At 44.0% G+C, this 25,433-nt stretch overlaps 2 protein-coding genes across 3 annotated transcripts in view; one reads left to right on the forward strand and one right to left on the reverse strand.

The window, feature by feature from the left end:
* Positions 1-16,486, forward strand: part of pola1 (polymerase (DNA directed), alpha 1) — a 57,178-nt gene extending 40,692 nt beyond the window's left edge. For both annotated transcript variants that reach the window (XM_017428381.3, XM_017428382.3), the window contains exons 36-37: positions 2,825-2,921; positions 11,827-16,486. In XM_017428381.3, coding sequence (XP_017283870.1) covers positions 2,825-2,921; positions 11,827-11,963 — 234 coding nt within the window. In that variant the 3' untranslated portion in view covers positions 11,964-16,486. The remainder of the gene's footprint in view (positions 1-2,824; positions 2,922-11,826) is intronic.
* A 50-nt stretch (positions 16,487-16,536) lies between these two features.
* Positions 16,537-23,445, reverse strand: arxa (aristaless related homeobox a). The gene is made up of 5 exons (XM_017428388.3): positions 22,949-23,445; positions 22,088-22,655; positions 20,934-20,979; positions 18,532-18,863; positions 16,537-17,951 (listed from the first exon to the last, which is right to left on the reverse strand). The coding sequence occupies exons 1-5, from the start codon at positions 23,136-23,138 to the stop codon at positions 17,681-17,683; spliced, it is 1,407 nt and encodes a 468-aa protein (XP_017283877.1). The 5' UTR covers positions 23,139-23,445; the 3' UTR covers positions 16,537-17,680.
* Positions 23,446-25,433: the final 1,988 nt, after the last annotated feature.

Below are 25,433 nucleotides of genomic sequence, written 5' to 3' on the forward strand. Positions count from 1 at the left end.
GTGTGTGTGAGGAAGAGAGTGAGGTGGGGTTGTGGGGCTCTAAATTCAATAACAATCCTGTAACATTTTAGCCACACCTTTCTGACACCTGTCAGTCAAACACTATGCAGCGACTGGCCCGCCCACAATCAGCAGTATATTGTTTGAATGCTCATTTGTGTGTGTGTGTGTGTGTTTTATTTTTCAAGAGGAAGAGGTGGTGTGCAGCGCTTGTGCCGACTGAGCTCATTCAACCTTGGCAACCGTAACAGAGGCTCCATTATGGGATGTGCATGGTTTGGTTGTTGACTAGGCAGTGCATCAACGGTCAACAGCTGTGCGTGCCATGTGGGCAGCAACAGAAAGCCATTAAACGCAAGCGAGCGCGCGCACGCTCGCTTCCACACATCGCATAGTTTGCATTTAGCTGCATTAGATACTCTCACCACTTGATTATGCCACAGCAGTAAAAACTGAAATTACAATTACGCACATCGCCGATTGGCAGGTATAATGGGCAGACACAAACTCGCTTCACGCGCAGGAATTGTCAGGGGATTCTTCCTGGTGGTAATAATAAAGCACTCGGCGCACACCTGATGGCAGTGTGGGGTCGAGGCTTAGCGTGCCCTCTGCAGTGTAGCAGGGAAATGACGAGCCAATAACTGCAATTAAACATGCAGTATAATGGCTAATCAAATTGACAGCCTCGGCTGTTCGCATGCCTCTCTCACAATGGCTTATCACAACAAACTATTATGAGGGAGGGGATACCAGGTCTGATCCTCTCTCTCCTTCTCACTGTCTGTTTTTTTTTTTTGCTGTCTTTCACTTTTTTCTTTCTTCCTGGATTTTAACTCCCTCTCTCCCGCTCCTCTTCTCCTCTCTCCCTCCCACCGCTCCGTCTAACTCATCCTCCCTCTCTCTCCCTTTGGCAGGCTGTCATGTGGCTCCACTTAATTGCAGTGGAAATTAACAAAGCAAGCAAATTTGTTTTCTTGCTTCCCTGTGTCACAGAGGAAGAGAGATCTTCTCGGGGAGGTTCGGTCGTTGGAGCGGGGTGCGCCCTCGCAGGATTGTGCTCAAGCTGCCTGGAGAATCAGCTTCATTATTCTGTTTTGCATGTTTGTTTTTTTTGGTCCTGTTATGAATCTGACTTTTGTGTTTGAAACAATCTGAACTTATATTTACTTGTTCAGCATAATGAAGGGCCAATATTGTTAGTAGGCTGGTTTTATCTAATAATTAGTGATCGATCTGAGGACCTTCTACTACCTTCTACTCTGGATCGACGCCATGTTTACCCAGTTTTTGTTTATTTTTCTCTATGTGATGATCCAAAGATTCTCCCGTCATCGTCGCCCGCCTTTCAGCAGCGGGCGACGATGTTTTTGCTCGTGACTGATTCACGTCAACCTGGTTCAAGATGGCTGCCACCGCCAGCCACTTCAAAAACACACGAAAATTGAAATAACTCTGTCAGTTTTACAGATATTCACCTCAAATCTGGTGTGATGATAGCTGGGACTGATCCCCAGCACGCTTTTTGGTTGCACAAGATCTTTGTTGGCGTCGGCTAGGGCTGCCGCGATTATTCCGTGGGTCGACGACATCTTTTTTTATTCCTAAATGTATCGACCTAAATAAGTGTTTTTATGTCCGCCCGAAATGTCTTGGCAGATAAAGTCCTCGGCTGCAGTAATGTTAAGATGGACTGACTTATAAGACAAAATATGAAAGTATTCAAGCTAGCTGACAGTAAAAGGGTTGTTTGTACGTTTGGCGGGTGATATGCAGTCCTTCATGAAATATTAGGCTTTTAATTCCTTTTCTAATGAGTGTTTAGAGACCAACGTTTAATATAAGAATTATTAGGTTTACTGATCCATCTTGGCATTGGCGTCTGATCAGTGGTCCAGTCGGAGCAACCGCACCCCCATTTTTTTAAAGTTGGGGTATTTGCTCACCCGTTTATCCACCCTTAGCACAATATGATGCTGTACAGGAGCACAGCGTATCTACAGGATCGAAAAAAATGTCGCTCTCAGGCAGGTGTATGAGCCACCATGTGAGCAGTCTTTGATTCGAAAAGACGGCTAAGATTCAAAGCGGGCTCAGTTTAGCCTAAGAGATGCTTAAATTTAGTTCTAGATGTCAAAGACAAGTCTGCGTTTAGCCCTGATTGGGTTAAAAACAACTAGAGACAGTACTGAACCAGGATATTACACGTTCTGTGTCCAACTGAGCTAACAGCCTTGATCAATCATGTCCTCTGTTATAAGACATTTTTTAGTTCTTATGGTACTTATGAGTCAAAGTAGACAATTAAGTCCACAAATAAGATCATATGAAGGTAAAACATCCCCCTATCAGGATTATACCCACAGATGAATCCTTTCTGGGTTTCCAGTGTTTGTTGCACACAGATGAGGGGCAATAAAAGGCGGGTTGTTGAAAATCATCACTTATAAAGTCAGGAAACGTTGAAGTGTATTTAAATTTTTTTATCTGTTAAAAGCAGATATAAACTCAGGACTTGTTGTTGTGAACAGATGGCGTCGGGCTGTAAATGCCCTTATTGGTACAGGATAAAGAGTTGGGGTTTTCATCGAAACGTGCGTCTTTATTCAAAAGTGGCACCAACAAGATTTATGAATTGGTTTAATGTGAAAGTATGTAATCAGGTAGGCGTTTCCTGAGCTAACAGTGAGATCACATGGACTAAATGAGATCTGTTCTCACATTTAGACACAAAGCTCCTTCACGCACCCGCATGTTTGTGTTTTTAATCCCGTTTAGTGCACGTTTCTACCTGCTGAAGTGTTTGTTTGTGTTCTTCCTGCAGTACTCTGAGAAGGCCCTGTACAACCAGCTGTGCTTCTACAGATTCATCTTTGACTGGGAGCACGCAGTGACCAAAGTACTCCCATCTGAAGAAAGAAGTAAGACCACACACACACACACACGTTTCTGAGCTGTTGTGTTCGCTCGCTGCGAAGTAAAAAAAGTTAATCACTTTTTTTTCCCCTCCCTTTCTTACTTTTCTGCTATTCTGGCTTTGAAATCAAGTTAGTAGAGCCTCTTAACAAAAAAAAAAGAAAAAACTTTGAATTTTAATAACCTACCAATGCTTTCTCACACATACAACATAGCATTAGCAATCAATGTCTCAACATAAACCTTTTTACCCAAGCTGCACTTAAAATATTCACCAGTGACGTGACACACACACACACACACAAACACACAAGTTGCGGCGCACAGGCATTGGTTATGGGGAGGGGGGTTAAGGACATTCAGCTCCTCGAGTCGACAGCCCTAATTTAGGAGACGGATTCAATCACACACACATACAGAATGCAAAACGCTCCAATCACTGGAAGAAAGCAGGAAAGGGCCCTCCATCGCTCTCCCTCTCCCCTCACTGTCCATCTCTCTGGCTTTCTCTCCTGTGCTCCCTCGCTCCTTTTTGTCTCTCTCTCTGCCTCTCTTGGACAGGCACTCGTTTGGCTGTGTTGATTGAAAACAGGTTTTAGATTTGGGGAAATGATAGGGCGAGTAATGGGCGCGCTGACGAAAGGATAGCCCTTCTCCTGTAATGGGACATGGAGCGTATATTTCCCCCCTTGGACTCAAATAGACGCTACTCCAGCGATCTGGGTGCACTCAGTAGGCGTCAGCCACAAGGCCTCTTTAGCCACAGTTCTCCCTGATTGATGTCACTTGATTAGAAAGGGCCGCCGGGCCGAGTGATTTATTTATTTGATTAAATATTTATGTATGTATGTTATTTATGTATGTATGCCTGAGTCCCGCGAGTGTGCGAGCTCAGACCAGAGTGAGGCAGCAAAAGAGCGAGACAGCTGACTTAAATATAACGTGTAATCAACAGATGACCACTCAGAAAATGGAGGGAGCTGAAATAGAGGGATTGTGGGGGGGGTACTAACATGATTATAGCCTCCATTTTTGCTTTCTTTTATTTCTGTCTTTGCCCAGATGCAAGAAATCATCACCAATCAATTCTGGACTCTCCTCTTCTCTTTATGTTTCTCTTGTTCTTTGCTGCATCGGCGATCCATGCAGACTTTTTGCCTCCCCTTTCAGTCTTTGTTTTCCTGTCTCGTGGTTCATTACATAATTTTTCACCAGGAAACCGGCTTAAAAATCCTGACTGAAATCACAGTTTATGTAGCCATTCTTAAAAACCTGATAGAAACTGGCTCGTAGCACATTGTTGGGAGAAATACAGATCTTTTTTTTGTTTTGTTTTGAGCGTGGACCGGAAGTTTGTTTCAGGTTGGAGTATTTGTGTGAACAACAGCCAGATATCTGACAAACCCTAAGCTTAGCCAAAAATGGGAAAAAAAGCACAAAGGATTGATTTAAAATAGACTTTTTGAGAATCTAATACTTTCTTTCCCCATTGAGCGCTCATTGTGTCTCTGGTTTACTGAACACTTTTTAATTTTCCAACATTTATGCGACACAAAAGGATGATAAGAACCACTGCGTCTGCAGGAGAGGGAGTAAATGTTAATCTGGAGGATGAAATCAATCAGTCAGTCCTGATGCCTCCGTCTGAAACTCTTCTCTTACTTTTTGCTCCTTTCTGTCGTGTCCTCAGATGACCTCAGGGTGGATAATTCTGTTCAAAAAGTTGAGATTTTTGATGATTTAGCCCCAGAACGTATTCAGATGGAAGGATTCACATCTGTTGTGTATCCGGTGTTGCTCGGCAGGCTTGACGAGTCCCAAATGACCACAAACTTATCTTTAAATGCAAGAAACTTCAAAATAAGACATTTTATACGAACGTTCAGTCAGCTGTGAGCTCATAAACTGGATTTGATGTTGAATGATAAGGACTGTAATAAGATATTATTAAAAAGTCTTCAGTTATTCCTCATTTCCTGTTTTCCTTCCAAAAATCCAGACCTTCTTGTAGTCTTTTAAAGCTGGCTTAATCAACCAGACTAAAAGCAATTTCTGTCCACAGAACTGTGTTAATTTGTCTGAACGCTCTTTAAGAACTGACGGCACAGTAAGACATTTGCACATACGTTAATAAATAAATAATATTTGCACATTCTGCCTTATTTTCTGACTTCGCCCAATTCTGCCTACTTCCTGTTTGGAGCTCAGATTCTTTCTTTGTTTTAGTCTAATTTAGAGTTTATTTAAGTGAAGGAACTCACAAAGAGAGATTTGTATCGCTGTGTTTGTGACAAACGTCTTGAATTTCAGACGTTGTTTTTGGACTTTGGCTGCTTTTTTTTTTGTTAATCTTCTTCAGTCTGACCAGTGACTCATTCAGGCATAAAAAAGCGCCTGAATTTAAGAGATGAACCAGTGTTTTGTTGACACAAAATGGCCGAATTGGCAAAGAAACAATTTCAAACGGGATTTCTCCCTCTCTCTGTTTCTGTTCAGATCTTTGTTGGAATTTGTCCTTTCTTCAAGACACAACTTTTAGATGCGTCTTTATTTGTTCTCCCCTTGTTCATTTACCTCATATTTAAACCACACACACTGCGCAGCATGTCATAGTCTGGTACGAGGACCGGAGAGGAAATGAGCGGAAAATCAGCCGAAGTCCAGAGGAAAAAAAACTTCTTCAACTCAGAAAGCTTGAAGAACCGTTCGGATTATTTTAAAAGATTGCAAGTAAATCCGGCTCCTGTGAAGCAAAGAGTAAAGAAATCAGGAGCGGTTTAAAATCTTTGAATAAATCACCACCAAACAGGGATGTTATTGTGACAAACTGGAAACAGGAATATTAGTTATTGTAGCAACTAAAGTAACTCTGAATAAACTCTGTGATTCAGGAAAACACTGGTAATTTATACCAACTGCATATGTTTACTGTTTAGGCATGTTTACGACAGCTCTGTTGTGACTTGAACGCACTACGCTGCAGTCTTCAAACCGGCTGACATTGTTGTGGTTTTATCAGCTAATCCCGTCCGGCTTAAAACCGAAACGATCCGTTTCCAACTCGAGCCGCTTTTTATTTATTTATTCCCCAAAGTGAGAGAGATGCATGCATATGCACGCACTCACGCTGCTAAAAAAAATATAGGTTGAAGGTGTTATCTCTCGGTCCTGGGGCAGTAATACCCCATATTACTGCATTACACGCCCAGGGGCCACACGGCTCCGATTACAGAGAGGAGACGCACAATCCTGCACTCCGGACTCCACCCCGGCTGCCTCTGCATCGTTTTATTACAAATATGGACTTTTAGGAGCTCCAAAATTGATATTTGTCTGCCTTTTTGGTGCAGATTTGACATAGTTTAGTTTGATTTGTGGATTTATTCCTAAATCAGCTCATGAGCTTTGTTTTTTTTGCTGCATTAGATGTCGATTTCACCGTGAGTCATAAATGTGCAGCCCTTCAACCAAAAATACGCACAACCGCCAGCCATTTTACTAACTTGCTCTGTTATTTAAATCAGAAGCTCGCAGAATTGTTACCTTTTGTTTTAACTTTCCCCGCTGGCTGCTGGCGGCTCCCGTTTCACTCTGTCATTATTACTCCATAGGTTTTACTCAGTCCGCCGGCTTAACATCAGCCGGGGCGGATGCTACAGAGGTGCAGAGTGACAGAGCGGTGATTACGAACGAGCGGCACGATTGTTGGAAACGCTGGCGCTCTGATCAACACGCGGGTGAGAAGGGAGCTGGCGTTCCTCCAGCCCGGACTCGCAGCGGCGCGCTCTCAATCTGTCACGCGCTCCGGGCCGGACCCGCTCCTGATAGCTGTGTTTACGTGACAAAAAGTTATCGGAGGGATTCGTCCGTTTAAAGGAAGAAGAAAAACGGCGCCAGCCTTCTCCTTTTTTTTTTTTTTTTTTAACGCCTACGTTTGCCGCCTGCTTAAAGCAGATCATGGCGATTCCCGTCGTGTCACAGTTTAGATAATATCTGTGTTTTTATGTTGAGTCCAGCCACGATGCAGCCTGAATGTATATTTTCAGGAGCGCGCCAAACATATATAATAAAAGACATTAATGGAAAATTGCACAGACTGTACGTACAACACAAAAGAGCTGTGACTCAACGCAGATTGTAATTTGGGTTTGTGTGTGTGTGCGTGTGTGTGTGCGAGCATTTGCAGGCTCGTCTTATCTACATGTACATTGCGTTTTTTTGTGCCTGATTGCTGCGACTGAGTAAAACATGGAGGCAATTTCATCCGCTGCAGGAGATCTCTAATAGATTACACACAGAGGTGTGCACACAATGGAGGAAGGAGAAAAAAAACACACACACACACGCTGTCCGTTTCTTAGCTGGGAACATCCCATATCAATGACTTCCAAATCATTTCATGCCACTTTCTTCTCCCCCCCGTTTGACCCCCCCCTTTTCCTGCAGGTTTCAGTCCTGAGTGTGGGCAGTGTGATTGTGAGCAATAATATAATTTTGTCGCATTGATAAAACATAAATTGTCCTTGAGCTTCGCTTTCCTAATGATCCATTTAGAGACGGCGTCCCTGCCAGCCTCTCAGCGCTCTGCGTTCGGTCCTTCATCTCCTTTCTCCTCTCCTCCTCCTTCCCTTTTTTTTTTTTAACTCTCCTTATTCTATCTTCCTCTTCCGCGCTCCCCCTCCCTCTCTCCGGCAGTACAAAGCGGGGTGGCAAAATGCACGGGTGCGATTGTCAAATCAATTATTCATTCTGTGCAATTACACTCACACAAAGAAGTTTCCCTGTGCTCAGAGTAGTGATTAAATTAACTGCTATTCCAGCTGCCCGTCGCCACCAGCCTAATAGAATATTCATGGAGGCGGCCGACAGAATGGCCGATCTCCATTAACTTCATCATGCTCACTTAATTACAGGCTTGTTATTGTATTTACACCTAGTTAGAGCGTGCAGAGCCCCGATCTACTCGTGCCCGGCTCCACCAGAGTGTGTGCGAGTGTGTGACAACACCTAGTTAGAGCAGAGATAACCTCTGGAGACGCTCACTGTGCCACGTGCACGAGCGCCGGACTTTGCGTGGACGCTCTCAGTGTACGATCGAAGCGCACATCTCTTATTTGTTGCTCGTATTTTCTCGTTTTTTTTGTATTTTTTTTCGCCTCCCTGCATCACGCCTGGGCCTTCACAGCTCAGCCGTCCCCCCCTCTCTCCTCTCTACTTCCACCTCTGGATTCCCTTTTTTTTTTATTTGAGCCACACTCCCCACTGTGCTCCGGCTTGCAGCGAGATCTCCCAGTCTTTCTTTTCCTCTCCGCCGCTCTTAAATCATTCTTTTATCTGTTCGCCACGCGGTGATTGAGTTGGAAAAGAGAAAGGAGAAGACGACGAAGGGGGGAGAATTATTTTCTTCTACCTTTCAGAAAATGATGACATGATTGCTTTCGCTTGATCATGCATCATCACCCCTCTCTCTCTGCCTTTCTTCCCCCCCTTCTCCTCCCGTCATTCCCACCTTCGCTAAAATGCGGATTATCTGGTAATAGTTGCTGCTGGCGTTTAAGTCACCCACACCATCTTCTTCTTCTCCGAGCGCGTGCGATTACTGTTTGACGTGTGAATGTTTTTTAGTGGCTGAGTTACCAGGTTTTTTAAGTGTTTAACTACCCGCGTTGTCGTGTGTATTCTTGTAGCGTGTGTATCTAACCTTTGTTCCTCGAGGCAGTCAGTGGGCTGCTATTTATCCAGCAGCCACTAATGCAGCCGACAGGAAGGACGAGACAGGAGATAGGGCCGAGGAGGTGGCCAGGAGATGACAACGGGCCATATGGACAACTTTATGTGCACGTGTGTGCATGTGATCCAGACTGAAACGCATCTGCACACAAATATAAGGCACTATTTTAGCCCAAGTGTTTTGTTTTTTTTTATTGTGATGCGTTTTTCTTTTTTTTTTTTTTTTTAAAGTGCGTCTTTAAAAAATTATCTGATTAATTAGGCCTTGAATAGCAGCAATTTTCTGCAAATCAGTGTGCCGTTTATCAATTAAAAATGCATGTGTGTCAGCTTCGGTGTGTTTCTCACATAAAACAGACCCGTGAGGACGATAACTCGGGTGTGAGGCGGGGCGGGGGGAAAAAATGCCACAATTTCTATTACCGGGTTGTGTAGACATTAATTTAAACGGCGCTTTTCAAGCAAAACGTCAAAAGAATACGTAGCATTAGAAAAATAAAAGAAGAAAATACTGAAAACGTTAAAAACATCTCTAACAATGTTGGTTGGTGATGGAAAATATTCAGATTCTTTTGATTTGGGATTCAATTTAAATAGGATTTTTGAATTCAGCTAAAACTTTGCAGGAAACCAGGGCTCAAATGGAAGAAATGTGACCTGTCTTTATGGAAATACTTATTCTGGCTGCAGTTATTTTTATTTTTTTTATAACAAGCTGTAACTGAATGCTCAGAAAGTAATCCAGGTCAGGACGGGTGGACCAGATTTCGCCGCTGTCCACAAGGAAACGCAGTTTCTTTTCAAAAACGATCTTTTTATTTGTTTCTAAAAACATCCTTGTAAACATGGCATTTTTCAGCGCCACAGAAACCACCCAAAAAGCTGTAGTAACTATGCCGGGCCTGTATGTGGCGCTAAAAACACACACAAAACTGCATATTTAGGAAAACCTAACAGAAGTCCAGTTGCACAAAAAGCCTTCCTGTGTGGACGATCCCAGGGACACCATGCTGCTTATTTTGGCATTGTTATGGAGAAAAAGATGGCCGCTCTAGAAAGGAGTAGTTCAGCTGTTTTAAAGTGGGGTTCTGTGGAAAGGTTCAGACCTTTCTTACCTGTGGCAGGTAGCCTTTTCTTTTAACAAACTTAATCCGATCGATGAGCTAAAAGGTCGTAGCTGTTCATGCAAACACTTGCATTGACTTTAGTTTCTGATTATATGGTTATTTGCAAGCACATATAGCAGCAGCAGCTAGCTGTAGCACATTTGGTATAGATTCTCATATTTCTGCCTGAATAACAGAGTTAATCAAAATAAATTACCAGCAGTGTGAAAGTGATGAAATAACTTCGTCACCAACGACGATTAAAACTTTTCAGGTTGCAGTTGTTTTAAGATGGGAGGAGTCCACTTTGGCCCCGCCCCCGTTCAGACTAGCCTTTAGCTAGTCAGCCCAGTCAGAAATGAACCGTTTCTCTAAAGGAGCTGTCTGCGACAGGTAAGATGTTATTTGTTTGGAAACGTTTCCACAGAACCCCACTGCTTTAACTTCATAAAACTTTTTTTTTTATCCTTTTTTTAACATAATTAACAGTTATGGTGAAAGAAAAAGAAGTGTTGCTTTGAAGTCCGTAGCAACCAGAGTGCTGCTCCCCTCAGATCACTTTTATCTCCAGTTTATCTCGCTTCACTCTTTTGTGAGATGGCGGTGTTATTACTTGGTTTCATGGTACTTAATCTACACTTGGAGCTCGGTATAATTTTGAAAAGGTTTGGTTGTGGTTGCTAGAGAGCCATCCTTCGGTCTTCTCCTCTTTGGCCTTATTACAGGCCACCTGAAGAGATAACAGGCACGAGATATTGACTTCATGCGCTCATTGGGCTTTGCTATCGATCTCATGATCCTGTGTGGGTGCATGTTCCATCGACCCATCAGTCCAATTCTGTGTTCGCCCTTCCAGCCCTCGAGCTGATAGCATTACTGGCAGACACCACTGGATCTGTTAGCTTTGGAGTTAAGGCAGAAATGTTCTTAAGTGTTTATTAGAAACCGTGCAAAGCCACTGAACGCCACGCTTCGCTTCGAAGTTGGCAGAAAAAAAAGTGTCAAATGTGACTAAAAACTGAATTCAAGAAGTTTCAGATCTCATAAACTCATATTGTTTTCACAGCGGAACACAGTAAACATGAAAAGGTAATGCTTTCTCAAAGAAGTTGTTCCAGATCCATGTTTCCCCTCCTTTAACAACAATCTATAAACGTCTGTGACCTGAGGACAGCAGCTGCTGGAGCTTTTAGACCAATATTGTCCCATTCTGGTTGTCTTCGCTGGATGGGAGCAGATGTTCTAAAACCTGTAGACACTTCCAGATGTGTGAGCTGACCATATTACAGACACTAATGCACCCCCATACCATCAGAGAGGCCGGCCTTTGACCTCAGCTCAGTTGTCCTCTTTGTCTCAGTCTGTCTTAAACAAGCTGTGTTCACATCTGGCTTCTCCTCTGCCTGATAGAGCTCATGTTGACCTTTGACCTCAGAGATTTCTCTACACTCTTGACATCTTTTGATGACGTCATGAACTGTAGATGATGGGATGTTCCCAGTTTTCCTTTTAGGACCATTATTCTAAATCTGTCCCAGTTTCTGCTCAGATTCAGTCCTCTGACTGACCTGCTGCCAGTTAACCTGATTAGTTACGAAATGCTCCTCCAGATGTTTCTTCTTCTTCTTACTTTTTTGGAGAAGCAGCCTTCAGCTTCCATGGACCACAAATCTGGAACAAACTTCCAGAAAACTGCAAAACGTCTGGAACACTGAGTTCCTTTAAATCGAGGCTAAAAACTCACCCGTTCAGAGTTGAACCATAATAAATGGAAGACTGACCAACATATTTGATGTAGATTGATGGTTTTGTTGATGGCCGTCGACAAAATGTAACGTTTGTTACTTGTTTCTCAATTGGTGACTGTATGTTATTTGTAGGACTTTATTTTTGTATTTTTATGATGTAAAGCACTTTGAAATGTTTTACAAACAAACTTGACTTGACTTTTACAGCCTTTTGTTGCCTCCGTCTCAACATCAGAGACGTGTTGCTGACATCAAATTCAAAATTACCCTCTTTTTTTTCCCCCTATCCTAAAAATCGAACACTTTTTTTTTCCTTTTCTTTCCAGATAAAGTCCCCAAATCGGGCGACGAAAAGGAAGCGTATCGGAAGCTGAAAGAGGCGATGGACAAAGCTTTGGCTGCCAGCAGCTACTCGGATGTTAACCTGGCCAAACTCTTCCAAGCTTTCTCCTCCCTGAAATAAAAAGCAACCGGCAGCTCGGGCGTTCGATACCGGATTCAGTCACGTCTGCCTTTGGTTTGCAAATAACGCCGTGATTGCTGATGGAAGCTCTGACCTGATGGACATTTTGTGTTCCTTAAAACACCAATCAGACGTTCCCCCGGTCCTTTCTCCTCACACACACTCACACACACTCATACACTCATACACTCATAGCTTGATCCCATCACCCTGACTCTGGATGGTAAAGGCCAGCGGCAGCCTTACCTAAATGATGCTCTATTGTATGTGCAGAGGCGAGCTGAGCCCAGATGTGTGTGTGTGTGTGTAAAAATGACTTGTCCTCAGAGCAGCTGGTACACTCCAGAGGCAGCTAATTAGCCAATGATAGTGACCCCAGCCTCGACAAGACCACTGGAAGCCCGCGGCGATCGGACACTTGTTCTGATTACCGCCATTCATCCCGTGTGTGTGTGTGTGTGTGTGTGTGTGTGTGTGTGTGTGTGTGTCAGATCAGAGGAGCGAAGAGGATGCAGGGAGTGGCGGGGTGAGGAAGGCCACACGCGCGGCTCCTCCCTTTTGTCCTGGTATCGAACGTCTGATCTGCTTCTCCTCCACTGCCTCCGTTTTAACTACCTGCGCCGGAGCAGATGTTTTAAAGCGTGTCCCGTTTTCTAAACGCTGCTGTTCATAATCAGAATATTTTGTGTTGATGTTTTGATACTGATTCAACTTTTAGATACCTGAAACTTCAATAAAAACTTAAATGGTTATAAAAAAAGACAGTTTTTCATTGGGATACTTGATAAATACACAATATATACCTAAAATCTAAAAGGAAAAATATTAAATATACATTTCTGCTCATTATTAGTTGTATTGTTTTTAGTTTGAAGTTAGATTTTCTGAGTTTTAAAATATTTCATGCCATAAAAGTAGAAAAAAAAAAGTTCATTTAATTCAAATTCAAACCAGCTTTAAGAGTTTGTTTCATGAATGAACTTTTATAAAGGGAAAACATCAGTTAATAGACTTTAACATGACTGAGGAAGATTAAAGGGATAGTTCAGATTTGTTTTGTGTGGAGCGGAGACAGTTCTTTCGAGCGGCCAGTGTCTTACCTGCAACAGATGGAGCAATTTGGAGATTCAGGAAGAATTCATGGGAAACTACTGAAATAAAAGGCCTGAATAAGAACTGGTTTATATCTGTGAACGTGTGTGTTCACATAAATTTGTCCTTTTTAGCGCAGCTGCTTGACGACTTGATTTATTTCCAAACAGGGATTCTTCTGCTGCATGTAAGATACTGGCTGCTCAAAGTCTGTGTCCCGTTTTTTTTGTTGTGTTTCTTTTATTAGTGCAGTTTCTTGCATATAAAAACTTTTGGGTCCAGATATATTTTATTGCTTATTTGAAAACTTTGAACCCAAACTTCTGTGTTGAAATCTGATGACGTCAAAACAGCTGAACTGTCCCTTTAAGCATTAAAACAAACGTAACGCAACTCCTCCTCTCCACAGCGACAAACCAAGCTGAACTTCAGCTGAAGTTGGGTTTTTCTGCTCTGAGTGTTCAGGACGACCATCAGCTACGACCACATCAACTTTTACTTTAACATCTGTAAACCCGACTTAAGAGGCGCTTATGTTGCCGCCATCTTTAACGCGATCGACTCCAAAACTAAATCAGCTGTAGACGTGCGCCTAATGATGGCCGTCAGAGGCGTTCGTCAAAATCCGTCCAGCGGGTCATGAGATATTTCGCTAACAGACAGTGAACGGAACCAATTAAAGCTCGTGTTTTGGCTCGCTTACATTGCAGCTAAATGGCGTTAAAGCTGAACGCTTAATGCGACCGCCCCCCCCCCGGCTGACAGGCCTAATAAAAACAAATACTTCAGAAATAAACGACCTCTGATGTTTGACAACCACGCGGCGTCTATATATAGAATTAAGGCGCCGCGCTTCTGAATGTTTCCCGGCTTTAATCTGCTGAAGTTCAGCATGAAGCCCACTTCTTTTTCCTCCCAAGAATTCTCCATTGTGTTAATAGTCTATGGTTTTTCTTTTTTCTTTAAAAAAAAAAAAACCTCCATCCTGCCGCGTGCATTTCCATAAACACTGCACCTCACAAATCACTTCAAACCTGTGTGACTTGCAAACCTTAAGTGGGCTGAACACTTAAACCGTGATTCACTGTGATAGAACACGCTGTGTGCGAGAAAGTGTCTCCGTGCATTTAACATCCTACTGCTCATAACTTTACATATTTATTAAATCATATCAGCTCCACTTCTTCTCCCACAGTTGCTTTTTTTTCTTCTTTCCTCTCTCCCCCTCCTCTCTTTCCTGGATTTAATCAACTTCAGTGCTGAATATACGTCCCCACGATCACACCGCTGTTTTGTCCTCCCAGTTTGGACTAAACCCAGTCAAATTACGTCCCTGCATTAATTCAACCCTGCTAAGCTAATAAGGTCGAACAAGTCTCTTTGTAATTGTGCCGTTAAGCTTTATTGCTTGTCGTTTTGACCAGCGATGGACAAGGCAGGCTTTGATGAGGGAATTAGTCGCCCATTCTGTCGCTGTTATTCATAGCGCCGCGGCACATACAAGCACCGGAGAGGGTGTCAAAAGGAGAGCCGGTCCTATTGCAAAGTGTCTCTCTTGTTGGAGCTGAAAGGGCGGTTATGAGACGATAAACCGCTTAATACACTGAGCTAATTGGATGAGAGCAAGAGAGACGAGGAATTAAGGGGCGCGCCGAGAGGGGGGGAGCGTGGAGCCCCGGCCCTGCTTTTCAGATCCTTTCATCGTGGGCCTGTTCTCCGCCTATAGTGGGAGGGGGGAGGGAGAGGGGGGGCTGTTCATCAAAGCGCCTTTTAGAGCTTCTCTCCTCTCCCGGGGACTGAGTGAGGACTTATCCGGTGGAGGCTGTGGAGTGATTTGGCCTATTCTCTGAGGTAGGGACGTGGTGGGAGAAAGAGGCCCGGGAGAATCCAAATCACGGCCAAATCAAGTCCAATGGGGGAAAAGGCGGTGATGAAAATGGGCAGACAAGTCAGTGGGTGGAAATCTGTCAGCCGGACACCTGGATTTACCTGCGAGGAGTACACGCCACTATTCAGGCCCGGCGCCTCGACACAATCCAGCAAATCGTGCACTTTTCTTTCCCCCTCCCTCCTCTTCCTGCAAGAAAACAGCTCTTTATATGCATCAACATTCATTACCCTGATCACTCATGCAATAAGGAGCCGCGACACGGGAGCGACAGAGCGCGCATCCAACAAGTGTGACTTTATAAATCCACCGCGTTTCAATTTTCTCGCCTTTTTGCGCCGCAAAGAAAGTTTGAGCCCCGCTCCCAGCAGGTCGCCTGCCTCCTGGCATTCCCCGCGCCCCACCCCAGATATTAGGGACAAATTGGTTTGCCATTCATTAGTTATATTCACAATAAGATTAAATCCTCCCCGGACAATCTCATCAAAAAAAAAAAAAAAACCACACGCTCCGCTGAGCAAAAGGAAAAGCAGCTCTCGCAGATCATTCAGAAGAAAATTGTTTTCTTTATTATTATTATTATTTTCAGCCAAAACTCGTGCTTCTTCTGGAGTTTAAAATAAAGTGATTAACAGGTGTGGGAGCTGCAGACAGAGCGCTGAAGGAATTAAAGCAGGGTTTTCACAGATGCAGACAATATAATAAAAAGGGACTACATTAATCCGCGGAGTAATTTCACGCGTTTTGCCCGGGCACCAAAGATGGGTCAAACGGAGGAGAATAACCATTGATTGCTGTAATAGTCCTGCACCAGAGTGTGTGTGTGTGAGGATTAACTCTTAAGGTTGTGTGTGTGAAAGGCGTTTGATGAAGTGGTTTGTTACTTCATTAATGACAAAGGGGGCTCTCTTCCATCGACATGGCATTACAGATGTTAAGACCAATTTAGCGCCTTTAAAGGGGTTTTTAGGCAAGTTTTGTGACGGCCGCCCCCATGAGATAAAGATAAAGTGGGCGCTCTAATTGAAAACCCCTCGCCTTTGTCAGGCGTTCCACATGCAGGGGATTAAACTCATGAATATATGGTTAGTATTTTGTCAACTGAGCTGAGGAGGATGGACGCACGCAGCGCTATGGGTTTAAAACAGATGCACAGAATTCCCCCCCCCCCTAAGAAATAAATCAAATAAAATAAAAAAAAGGAGCAAACAGAAAGCACATCTTTTTCTTTTTTCTTTGCACGTTTTATTAATAGATGTATAATAGTCTGCTCTGGTTAATTTTCCTGGAAATGGAACTGATTTAAAAAAAAAAAAAAAAAATTTTTACTCATTTTACCAACTTCATTTATTCAAATTAATAATAAGCCGGGAAACTTACAAGCACTTCATTAAAGGAAACAAACCCCCGTCACTTCACTTCCTCTTGACATAAATAACTATCTAAAAACCTAATAATTCATAAACACAGGTGGAATTCTACACATTCGTTACACTACAGCGAGTGCAAATTATCAAAACACGGCCTCTTGAAATATACACGACCTCTGTTTTGAAAATCATCCTTTTTTCCTTTTTTTTCTTTTTTTTTTTACCCCCCCCCCCCCCTTTTTTTTTTTCTTTTTTTCTTCTTTTACACAATATTTACAGTTTTCTCTCACACAGTCAGGTCATTCTGCACATCTGTCTCAGCTGCTCGCTTGTCCTGGGAGTCAGGCTCTGCAGAAACGCCTCCGCTGTGTGAAAATAATTGCATCGTGTTGAAAGAAATGTCGTAAAGACCTCAGGTTGTTCGCCGCCGAGGGGGGGGGGGAACCGCCGGACAAACGAGCAGTGGAGAGGAGTCAGGCTCGAAGAGAAGGCTTGTGGAAGGTCTATGGACGTTTTTCCTTTGGTTCAGGAGGTGTGTGTGTGTGTGTGTGTGTGGTGCTGGGGGGGGGCTTCCTCCAACTCGCCTTTTGTTAATGTTAAACACCAGCTCAGCCCATATAAATGCATACAGATTCAAAGCCGAGCACTCGTCCACATTTGAGGAAGTTTTTTCTGGAAAAAAAAAAAATCTGGGTTTCCCTGTCCTTTTCGTTGGTGTGTGTGTTTGTGTGTGGCATACTGTTTTTACTTCATTAAAATAAAACAAGAAAAGTTTAATTAATGCTCTTTGGGGGGGACACCGTGGTGACGTGTTGTGTGGGATCTATTGTGTAACCTTTAAAAAGAGTTTGCTCTGTGTTTTCACCTCATGTTTAAAGACAATAAGAATTAATTTAAAAAAAAAAGAATAATTACTGACAAAAAAAAGGGGGAAGGATGAAATCAAAAGACAGCTAAAGCACTCATAATTACGTAAAAATCTTAAAAATCCAAGCACAGTTTTGGGTGATTGCAAGAGGGTCGATAAATCTTTAAAATCTCTATAAATGTATATTTTGGATGCTTCTCAAATATTATTTCACTGAATGCTCTCAAGATATTGAATTTAGAAAGATCCAGTACGAAAGGATGATATTATAGCTGTAATTATCAGACACACACACACACATAAACACACTTTTTCAATCAGTGCTCTTCTGCATTTGGTCGTGCTTTTTTGTTGGGGAACGTGGGATGGGAGGAGGGGAGGGGGGTTATATTAGGACATCAGCCTCCAGAGGTATGAGTGGGGGGTTTGGAGGGGAAGTCGTGGAATGGGACGGGGAGCCCCGGGGGGAGGGGGGGACGGGGAGGCTGGTGTCGAGTGTTCAGCACACCTCCTTCCCTGCAGCGCCGGCGGGCAGGATGTTCAGCTGGGTGAGCTGGGCCGAGTGTTCCTTGGCCTTGAGGCGCAGCGCGGCGATGCTGGAGGCCCTGCGGTCGGCTGCCGCCGCCGACGAGGACGAGGAGGAGGAAGACGACGAGGGGTCGGGCAGGACGGAGCCGGCGTGAGAGGGGTTCTCCACGGGGGGCGCGGGCTGGCGGAGCAAAGCTGCAGCGGTGGAAGCACTCGTCAGGGGACCCATGCTGGAGAAGAGTCTGAAAGAGTTACACAAATCTGCTTTATTCTTTGAAAAGCATCACAGGATTCAGAGCTGGTCTTAATGTGACCTAAAATGTTAGATAACACCATCTCCAGAGTGTGAAACTCAAATCTTTACCATTTATTTTAGTCTTCTCCCATCTTAAATTAGTCTGTTTATAGTTTTTAATGTGAGACAATAATTAGAGTGTGTGTGTGTGTGTGTGTGTGTATGTGTGTGTGTGTGTGTGTGTGTCACAGGGCTCCTCACAGCTTGATTTGCAGGATCACACATTAGTTTCATTTATTTGGCAGATTAAAGGCTACCAGTGTAACACGTTGGAGCTAAACAGACAGCTTGAATGAAAATGTCTCCTGTTCAAATTGCATCGTGCATTAGGAGTTTATTTTCAGCCGCTGTGGTGCTTTTGCTGCACAATTGTTGTGATTTGCTTGAAACTACAGGGATGAATGTGGAGGTCGTACTTTACGGCCCCAGAGTCCTGCTGCTGCCGAGATGGGCAGGTTCAGATGTAAATATGAGCAAAGAGCAGCCATTAGGTCAGCGGGAGACCTCCGTGCACCGGAATAACTCACCTGCCGAAAGTGGGTCCGATGAAAGCGGGGTGGCGGAACATGGCCGCCGTGCCCAGGAAGGTGCCCAGGCCCAGCGGGGTGGCGAGGGGTGGAGCCGAGCTGTTGTGGGGCGGCGGGCCCAGGCCCGGGAAGGCGGCAGCCGCGGCTGCAGCCGCCGTCCAGGCGGACTCCAGGGCTGGGTGGGGGTGGGGAGGGAAGGGCCCTCCCTCCAGGTAGTGGCTGAGCGGGTGGCCTGCTGCGAGCGGGCCTGGGAACGGCAGGCCCGAGGGGTGGGCCTGCACCCCGGCCTTCTCACGCTTCCTCCACTTGGCCCTGCGGTTCTGGAACCAAACCTGAACGACAGACATGTTCAGGTGTTTCTTTAAATGAAGGAAAAAGGAGCTGCAGGGTTGAGTTCTTCTTCTCATCAGTGTCTGCGTGTCCCTGCGTGGATCTCTGTCCACAGAACAGAACCCTGCCGTCTGGGTTTTTTAAGCATTTTCTGATTAATGCTCTTCTTTTATTCTGTTATAACTCTTGTATTTCTCTCCAGGCTGTACTTTTAGGCCTATTTGATGCTAAAAACCTCTTCTAACTTCTAAGAAAACATTTGGGAATAAACAGCCTAACAAGAGCGTAAAGTTAAGTCTACAGATTAGGTGTTAAACTCATTTTCACAGGAGGCCAAATGTAAAAATCCGATTCTGTTCGAGGCCCAATGTCAGTCAATATTTTTTGTTTTGTTCCTCCCCGCCCCATTTCTCAGTTTGTCTGAGTCGTAGAAAAAAAACAAAAACTCTCAGGAGTGACTAAAGTTGCGCTCCAGGGGTGGAAAAGCACCACCTCTGGTTGGCTGATCTGTAAACCATCTCTATTCCTGGCGACATGTCCTGGTCCAGTCTGAAATTAAAGAGCGACGTGTCGGACGTGAACAGTCTGCTCAGACGGGATGTTTTTGACTCTCAGAGTTGCACTAAACGTGTAACGAAACACAGATTTACTGGTTAAAAAGGTGTGCTTATTAGTTGGTAGTTGTGCATAAATAGAAGTTTTTAAGTCAAATTATTAACAAACTTTAGGCTCCATGATGTCTTAAAGAATAGAGCTCAGAAAGTTAAAAACTGTATCAAAGCAGCACAGGATGCATCCATAGGAATCAGCTTAATATCAGCAGTCATGAAACAAAACCAGGCAATGGAGAACAGTTCATATGTGTTGCTGAACCTCATTAAAACACAGTAATTATAATAACTTGGGTATGACTGCATCCTGCATCATCGCAGGTTTAAACTCAGAAAAGAACAAACTTAAACTCGAGCTCTGCATCTACAATAATTTCTGGAAGTTGCAACGTTTTCAGCTGAGATGATGGACACAGGAAGTCCGTGCCCCCTGCGGCATCTCCTGCCCCCCTGCGCCACCCTCCTGGAACCACCCCTGGCTGTCTGCTTCAGGTGCGGCCAACAGGCGGAAAAGTCGGCGGTAATTAACCCCCGCCGCTCGCGGCCTCCTTAAATCTACTTTCTGTCTAATTAAACTCCCTCCCTTTGGTCGGGCNGGGGAGGTAATTAAGAGCGTCGTTAACAAAAGATCCGGAAAATTACCGCTGAACTGGCTCCAATAACAATTAATGCGCTTTAAATTAAATTCTTAAGAGACTCCGAAGCGGCGATAGGAGGGTATTTAACTTTCCCACGCAGCCGCCGCGCGTCCAGTTTGCGCACGGAGCAAAATGTCAACACGTGGAAAAGTAACAGCGCCCGCGCACACACACACATTATTATTATCCCCAGAGGGGCTGTTTAGCATTACACAGCCCCTCGGGAATTTATGAGTTTTTATCACCTCCCGATGGCGCCCGTTAAGTGATTTGTTCACCTAAAGAGACATCTGTTGTTTCTCCGGCGGCCATAACCTCCCCGGGACTGTTTGAACTGTCTCTGCGGCTGGGAGTCCAGGCTCAGGGGAGGAAGGGAGGGGGGATGGATGGGGGAGGAGGAGGAGTGGGGGGGGTCGCAAACACTTTTAATGGTCTCTCATTCGCTCCCGAGTGCAAAGCATCGGATCAATGCAGGTCTATTGCAATCACATAATGGGAAATCAAATAGCATTATCCCTCCCCCTCCATCACCCCCCTCTCTCCCTCCCCTCCCCGATTCGCGCGCACCCCTTCCTTATCTGTCCCCTCGTGATGGGAACTTGCAGAGATGTGTTTGCTCCTGCGCTAAGTGAGCCTTAATTGCCACTAAAAGGCACGAGGCAGCGTCCAATAACAGGAAAACAAAACAAAAAAACCCTCCTTCCAACACGTTTTCACCGTGACGCACATCACCCCGGCGCCATTAAAATAAATAAATAAATAAATAAGAAGAAGAAGAAAAACTTCTTCATCAGAGAGAAAAGGAAGGAAGGAAGGCACTTACTTGCACGCGGGCCTCGGTGAGATCCAGACGCATCGCGAGCTCCTCTCTGAAAAGAAGGAGACATTCAAGGTTACAGGCCGGCGTTTGAATGCGCGCAGAATTGCTGTTTTGTCCCCTCCTGTTGTTAACTGTCAACAATAGACGACCAAAATAGGTTTGATTCTTTTTTTTCTTTTTTTTTGTCCTCACGCCGGCATGAAGCGCAGAAAGACGCCATGGCCACATATTCTATTTTCCCCCTCCTGTCACGCATGGTTAGAAATAGGCCCCAGTGATTGTTAGATTTTCTTTTTCTTTTCTTTTTTTTTTTGCCTTGGCCGAGGCCTGTCACTGTAACAACATAATGGGTGGAATAATGACATCTAAACTAGGCTGCCACAAAGCAATTGACGCTCCTTCTGGATATAGCTGCGAAATGGGCCCCGCCGTCCAAATTAGAGCCACAAGTCGCCTTAAAACTTAATCGACTGGAAAATATGAATAATCCCCCAGAGATGAAGGGCTGCGTGGAAACGAAGGTTGAGCAGAAATAAAGGTTGCAGAGAATAACGAGACGTTTTTAGAATTAAAAATTCCCTCAAACCGTGCTGCATCCTGGTTCTAAATGTTCTCTTTTTTTCGCTAAAATAAATAAAAAATAATGGAAATTGCAAAAATTCTCCAACTGGGATTTTTTATGTGGATTCCAGCTCATGATTCGGATTTATTTATTTTATTTTATTTTTTGAGCTGCTCCCCTTAATCATCTCTGCAGACAAGCTGAATAACAGGCCTGATGAGGCTTCACATGTCCTCTCTGCAATTATGTATTTATTAAAATAAATAAATAAATAAACTTTTGGGTCAAGGAAGTGTTGCATTAAATTAAAAAATAATAAAAAATATAATTTTGGGTGCGTAAAATAATTTAAAAGCATATTTAAAAACTAGAAAAAAAGCTTTAAAATGTGTAATAATAATATTAATAATTATAATAATTATAGTAATAATTTTCAGGCTTATGATTTTAAATATTTAGGTTAAAGCAGAATTATTACAATAATAATAAGTTTAATAAAGTCATCACATTTAAAGAAAATGAACATATTTATCAGCTGAAATGTGTTTTAAACTATTTGTAGGAATATTTAGGAGCCTGTTTGGATTTCTCTCACCTGGTGAACACGTCGGGGTAGTGCGTCTTCTGGAAAGCCCTCTCCAGCTCCTCCAGCTGGTAGCTGGTGAACGTAGTCCTGTATCTTCTCTGCTTCCGCTTCAGCATCCCTTCCTCCGAGTCGCTGCCCGCCGACAGACACACGCTGTCCTCCCCGTCCCTCACGTCCCCGTCCCCGGCGTTCAAGCTCTCCCGCTCCTCGTCCTTGCTCGGGGACAGCGCGGCCGCGTCCCCGCAGCTCTCCTCCTCCTTGCCGGCGTCCTCCTCGAACTTGAGGGGCCCGAGCTCCACCAGGCCGAGGCCGCCGTCCTCCGAGGCCTCGCCGGGGCTCGGCTCGCCCTCGCCGCGGCTCAGGGACGCGTTCTCCCGGTACGACTTGCTGCGGCTGATGCTCACCTGCGGCGCCTGGTTGATCTTGAGGCTGTCGGCGGCTTGCTCCAGGAGGAGCCGCTCCCGCTCCAGCTTCTCCGCGTGCTCGTGGAGGTACTTCCCTCCGGGTCCGTAGAGCCGGCGCAGCTTGGGGGGCAGGTGCATGTCAGCGCCGAGGGAAAGGGGCTCCTTCGTTGGCCCTGATCACAACAACATTAATAATAAGAAAAACAACATGAAACAACTGGGAGCTTATTTTTGTTTTATGTTCAGCTAAATAAACTTAAAAACGTATCCTAGTTATTATTTTTTATTTTTAGAGGGAGCAGGAAGCTGGGGTCGAACCCGCGACCTTCTGATTGACGCTCAGCGCTGAAACAGCCGCACACCTGTTAATATCAGCGTTGTTTTTATGGTTTTTTTTTTTTGTTATTTTTTTATTTTTTCCCCCCAGTTAAGCTTGAAGTCGGAGCCCAGCTCGGAGTAAACTCACCGTCGGCTGTCTTGTCGAGCTCCCCTCTGCCGGACAGAGCCGTCAAACTTTGCGCGCCGAGCAGCCGGACCTTACAGGGGCTGCGGCGGCCCAGAATGCTGTCTATGCAGTACGAGGAGAGCAACGTGGGCGACTTGCTGCTCTTCCTCTCGCCTCGGTCGTGGATGTCTTCCTCAAACTGACCGCTCATGTTTTTTTTTCTTTATTATTATTATTATTATTATTATTATTATTATTATTATTATTATTATTATTATTATTATTATTTGAGTCGATCCCCCCGCGCGCACTTTTCTTCCTCTCGCTCGCTCTCGGACTCTTCTTCCTCCGCTCCTCTTCCTCCGCCGTTGTCGCTTCCCCTCCTCAGCTGATGACAGACAGCCGCTTTGACCGCCTCGCGCTGCGCCCTCTCCGCACCGCGCGCTCCTTCAGCACGCGTGGATTCGGTTACCGCGCGCCTGATTGGCTCGTGAATGCGTGTGTATGTGAAGAAGAGAGAGAGATAGGGAGAGGGAGAGAGAGAGGGGGAAGCGCGAGGCTGCTTTATATATTTTACGATTAAAGTTAATTTGAGAGGAAAGGTGACAAAACCCGACATGGAGTTTTGTTTCTGCTTTTTTTTCCCTCTCCGGAACGAACTTCTAGGCGATGAAAATAAACATTTTTCCCCATAAATGAGCTCTCAGGGGACACAATTTACCCAAAATTGCAACTTTTTTAATTTGCAACAAAAATAACAATAATTAAATTCAACAATCGGCAACAAATGCGAGTTCAAACAGTTCATAACATGTGTAAACAATAAAATAATCATATCTGAATTCCGCCCTTCCACCGGCCTGTGCTGACATCAGTGCTGGAAATTAAAAACATCTGTGCCTTTAATACCCCAAACATCTGGCTCACCCCCCCGACGGGACGAGTTCTCATTTTAAAATGTCTTTTATTTTTGAGATTTTGTTACCTTTATGCAACATGGAGTCAAAACATGACCCCGCAGAGACAAAAACAACAAAAAAACAAACGAAAAAAAGTTAAATAAAATAAAAGATGAATGTGACAACATGACTAAAAACTAACAAGAATATTATGAGTCTTAATAAACAGAGTTTGTCTTTTTTGTCCTTGTTCGTTTGATTTAATATAGCATAAGGGTCTTTTTTCATTAAATTTCAATTAAAAGTCACATTAATTACACAGCCCTAGTTTAAAAAAATTAGGATGTTGAAATTATTATCAAATCTGTTTTTTAGTCACAAAAAAAAAAGAAAAGGCTAAATGTTATTTTCTGAAAAAAGTAAAAGAATATTGAATTTTATGGCAGCATCACTTCTCAAAAAAGTTGTTCCAGATCCATGTGTCCCTGCTGTCAGACATCCCTCCTCCTTTAACAACAATCTGTAAACATCCAGGAGCTGAGGACAGCAGCTGCTGGAGCTTTTAGAGGAATATTGGCCATAATACAGACACTAATGCACCCCCATACCATCAGAGAGGCTGGCCTTTGACCTCAGCTCAGTTGTCCTCTTTGTCTCAGTCCGTCTTAAACGAGCTCTGGTCCAAAGAAGATGGCAGCGTTTCTGGATGGTGTTCACATCTGGCTTCTCCTCTGCCTGATAGAGCTTATCTTGACCTTTGACCTTAGAGATTTCTCCACACATATTTTGATGACGTCATGAACTGTAGATGATGGGATGTTCCCAGTTTTCTTTTTACGACCATTATTCTGAATCTGTCCCAGTTTCTGCTCAGATTCAGCCTCTAAAAGCTCTTTTTATCTTCAGTCCTCTGACTGACCTGCTGCCAGTTAACCTGATTAGTTACTAAATGCTCCTCCAGATGTTTCTCAGTCGTAACACTTCCTTTTTTGAGGCTTGTTGCTGCCATCAAACTTAAAAATACCCTTTTTAAAAAAAAAACAATACAAGTTGAAAAATTTGTTTATATGTTCCCCTGTGGTTAAAAAGCAAATCAATGCATTTTGTTTTTATTTACATTTTGCACAATGTTCCAACTTTTTGGAAATTAGGGCTGTCATAGTAAAATTAAACCAATTTTGTTGTGTTGGTACGGCCTGAGCCTCCATGTCGATGCTTTGTTTACATTGAGTGCATACCCTCATTTCAGAACCTTGTACCTGGAAAAGTCTTTTCAAAGCCGCACTGTTTGGTACCAAACCCTGTTCCGTTTGGAGCGCCTGGGCCTCCTGCACCCCTGGCTCCTTGAATCCTCCTGCATGAAAAATTCTGGCACAGAGTTTCTGTTCAGCCTCAGACAGCACCTGCGAAAAACCAAGTCAGACACTCAGTCACCTAGAAATGGAAGCGCCAACATATTTATGGACCAAAATCAACATATTTTTGGATCTTTTCCATCCTATCATCTATCTATCTATCTATCTATCTATCTATCTATCTATCTATCTATCTATCTATCTATCTATCTATCTATCTATCTATCTATCTATCTATCTATCTATCTATCT

This window comes from Kryptolebias marmoratus, linkage group LG21 (assembly GCF_001649575.2).
Source record: "Kryptolebias marmoratus isolate JLee-2015 linkage group LG21, ASM164957v2, whole genome shotgun sequence".
Taxonomy (NCBI): domain Eukaryota; kingdom Metazoa; phylum Chordata; class Actinopteri; order Cyprinodontiformes; family Rivulidae; genus Kryptolebias; species Kryptolebias marmoratus.

Excerpts from the sequence above, each read along its gene's own strand:
- arxa (XM_017428388.3), bottom strand. The coding sequence starts at position 23,138 with ATGAGCGGTCAGTTTGAGGAAGACATCCACGACCGAGGCGAGAGGAAG. Across the intron at positions 20,980-22,087 it reads TACCCCGACGTGTTCACCAG|AGAGGAGCTCGCGATGCGTC; the intron begins GTGAGAGAAATC and ends CCTTCTTTTCAG. Across the intron at positions 18,864-20,933 it reads TCACCGAGGCCCGCGTGCAA|GTTTGGTTCCAGAACCGCAG; the intron begins GTAAGTGCCTTC and ends TCTGTCGTTCAG.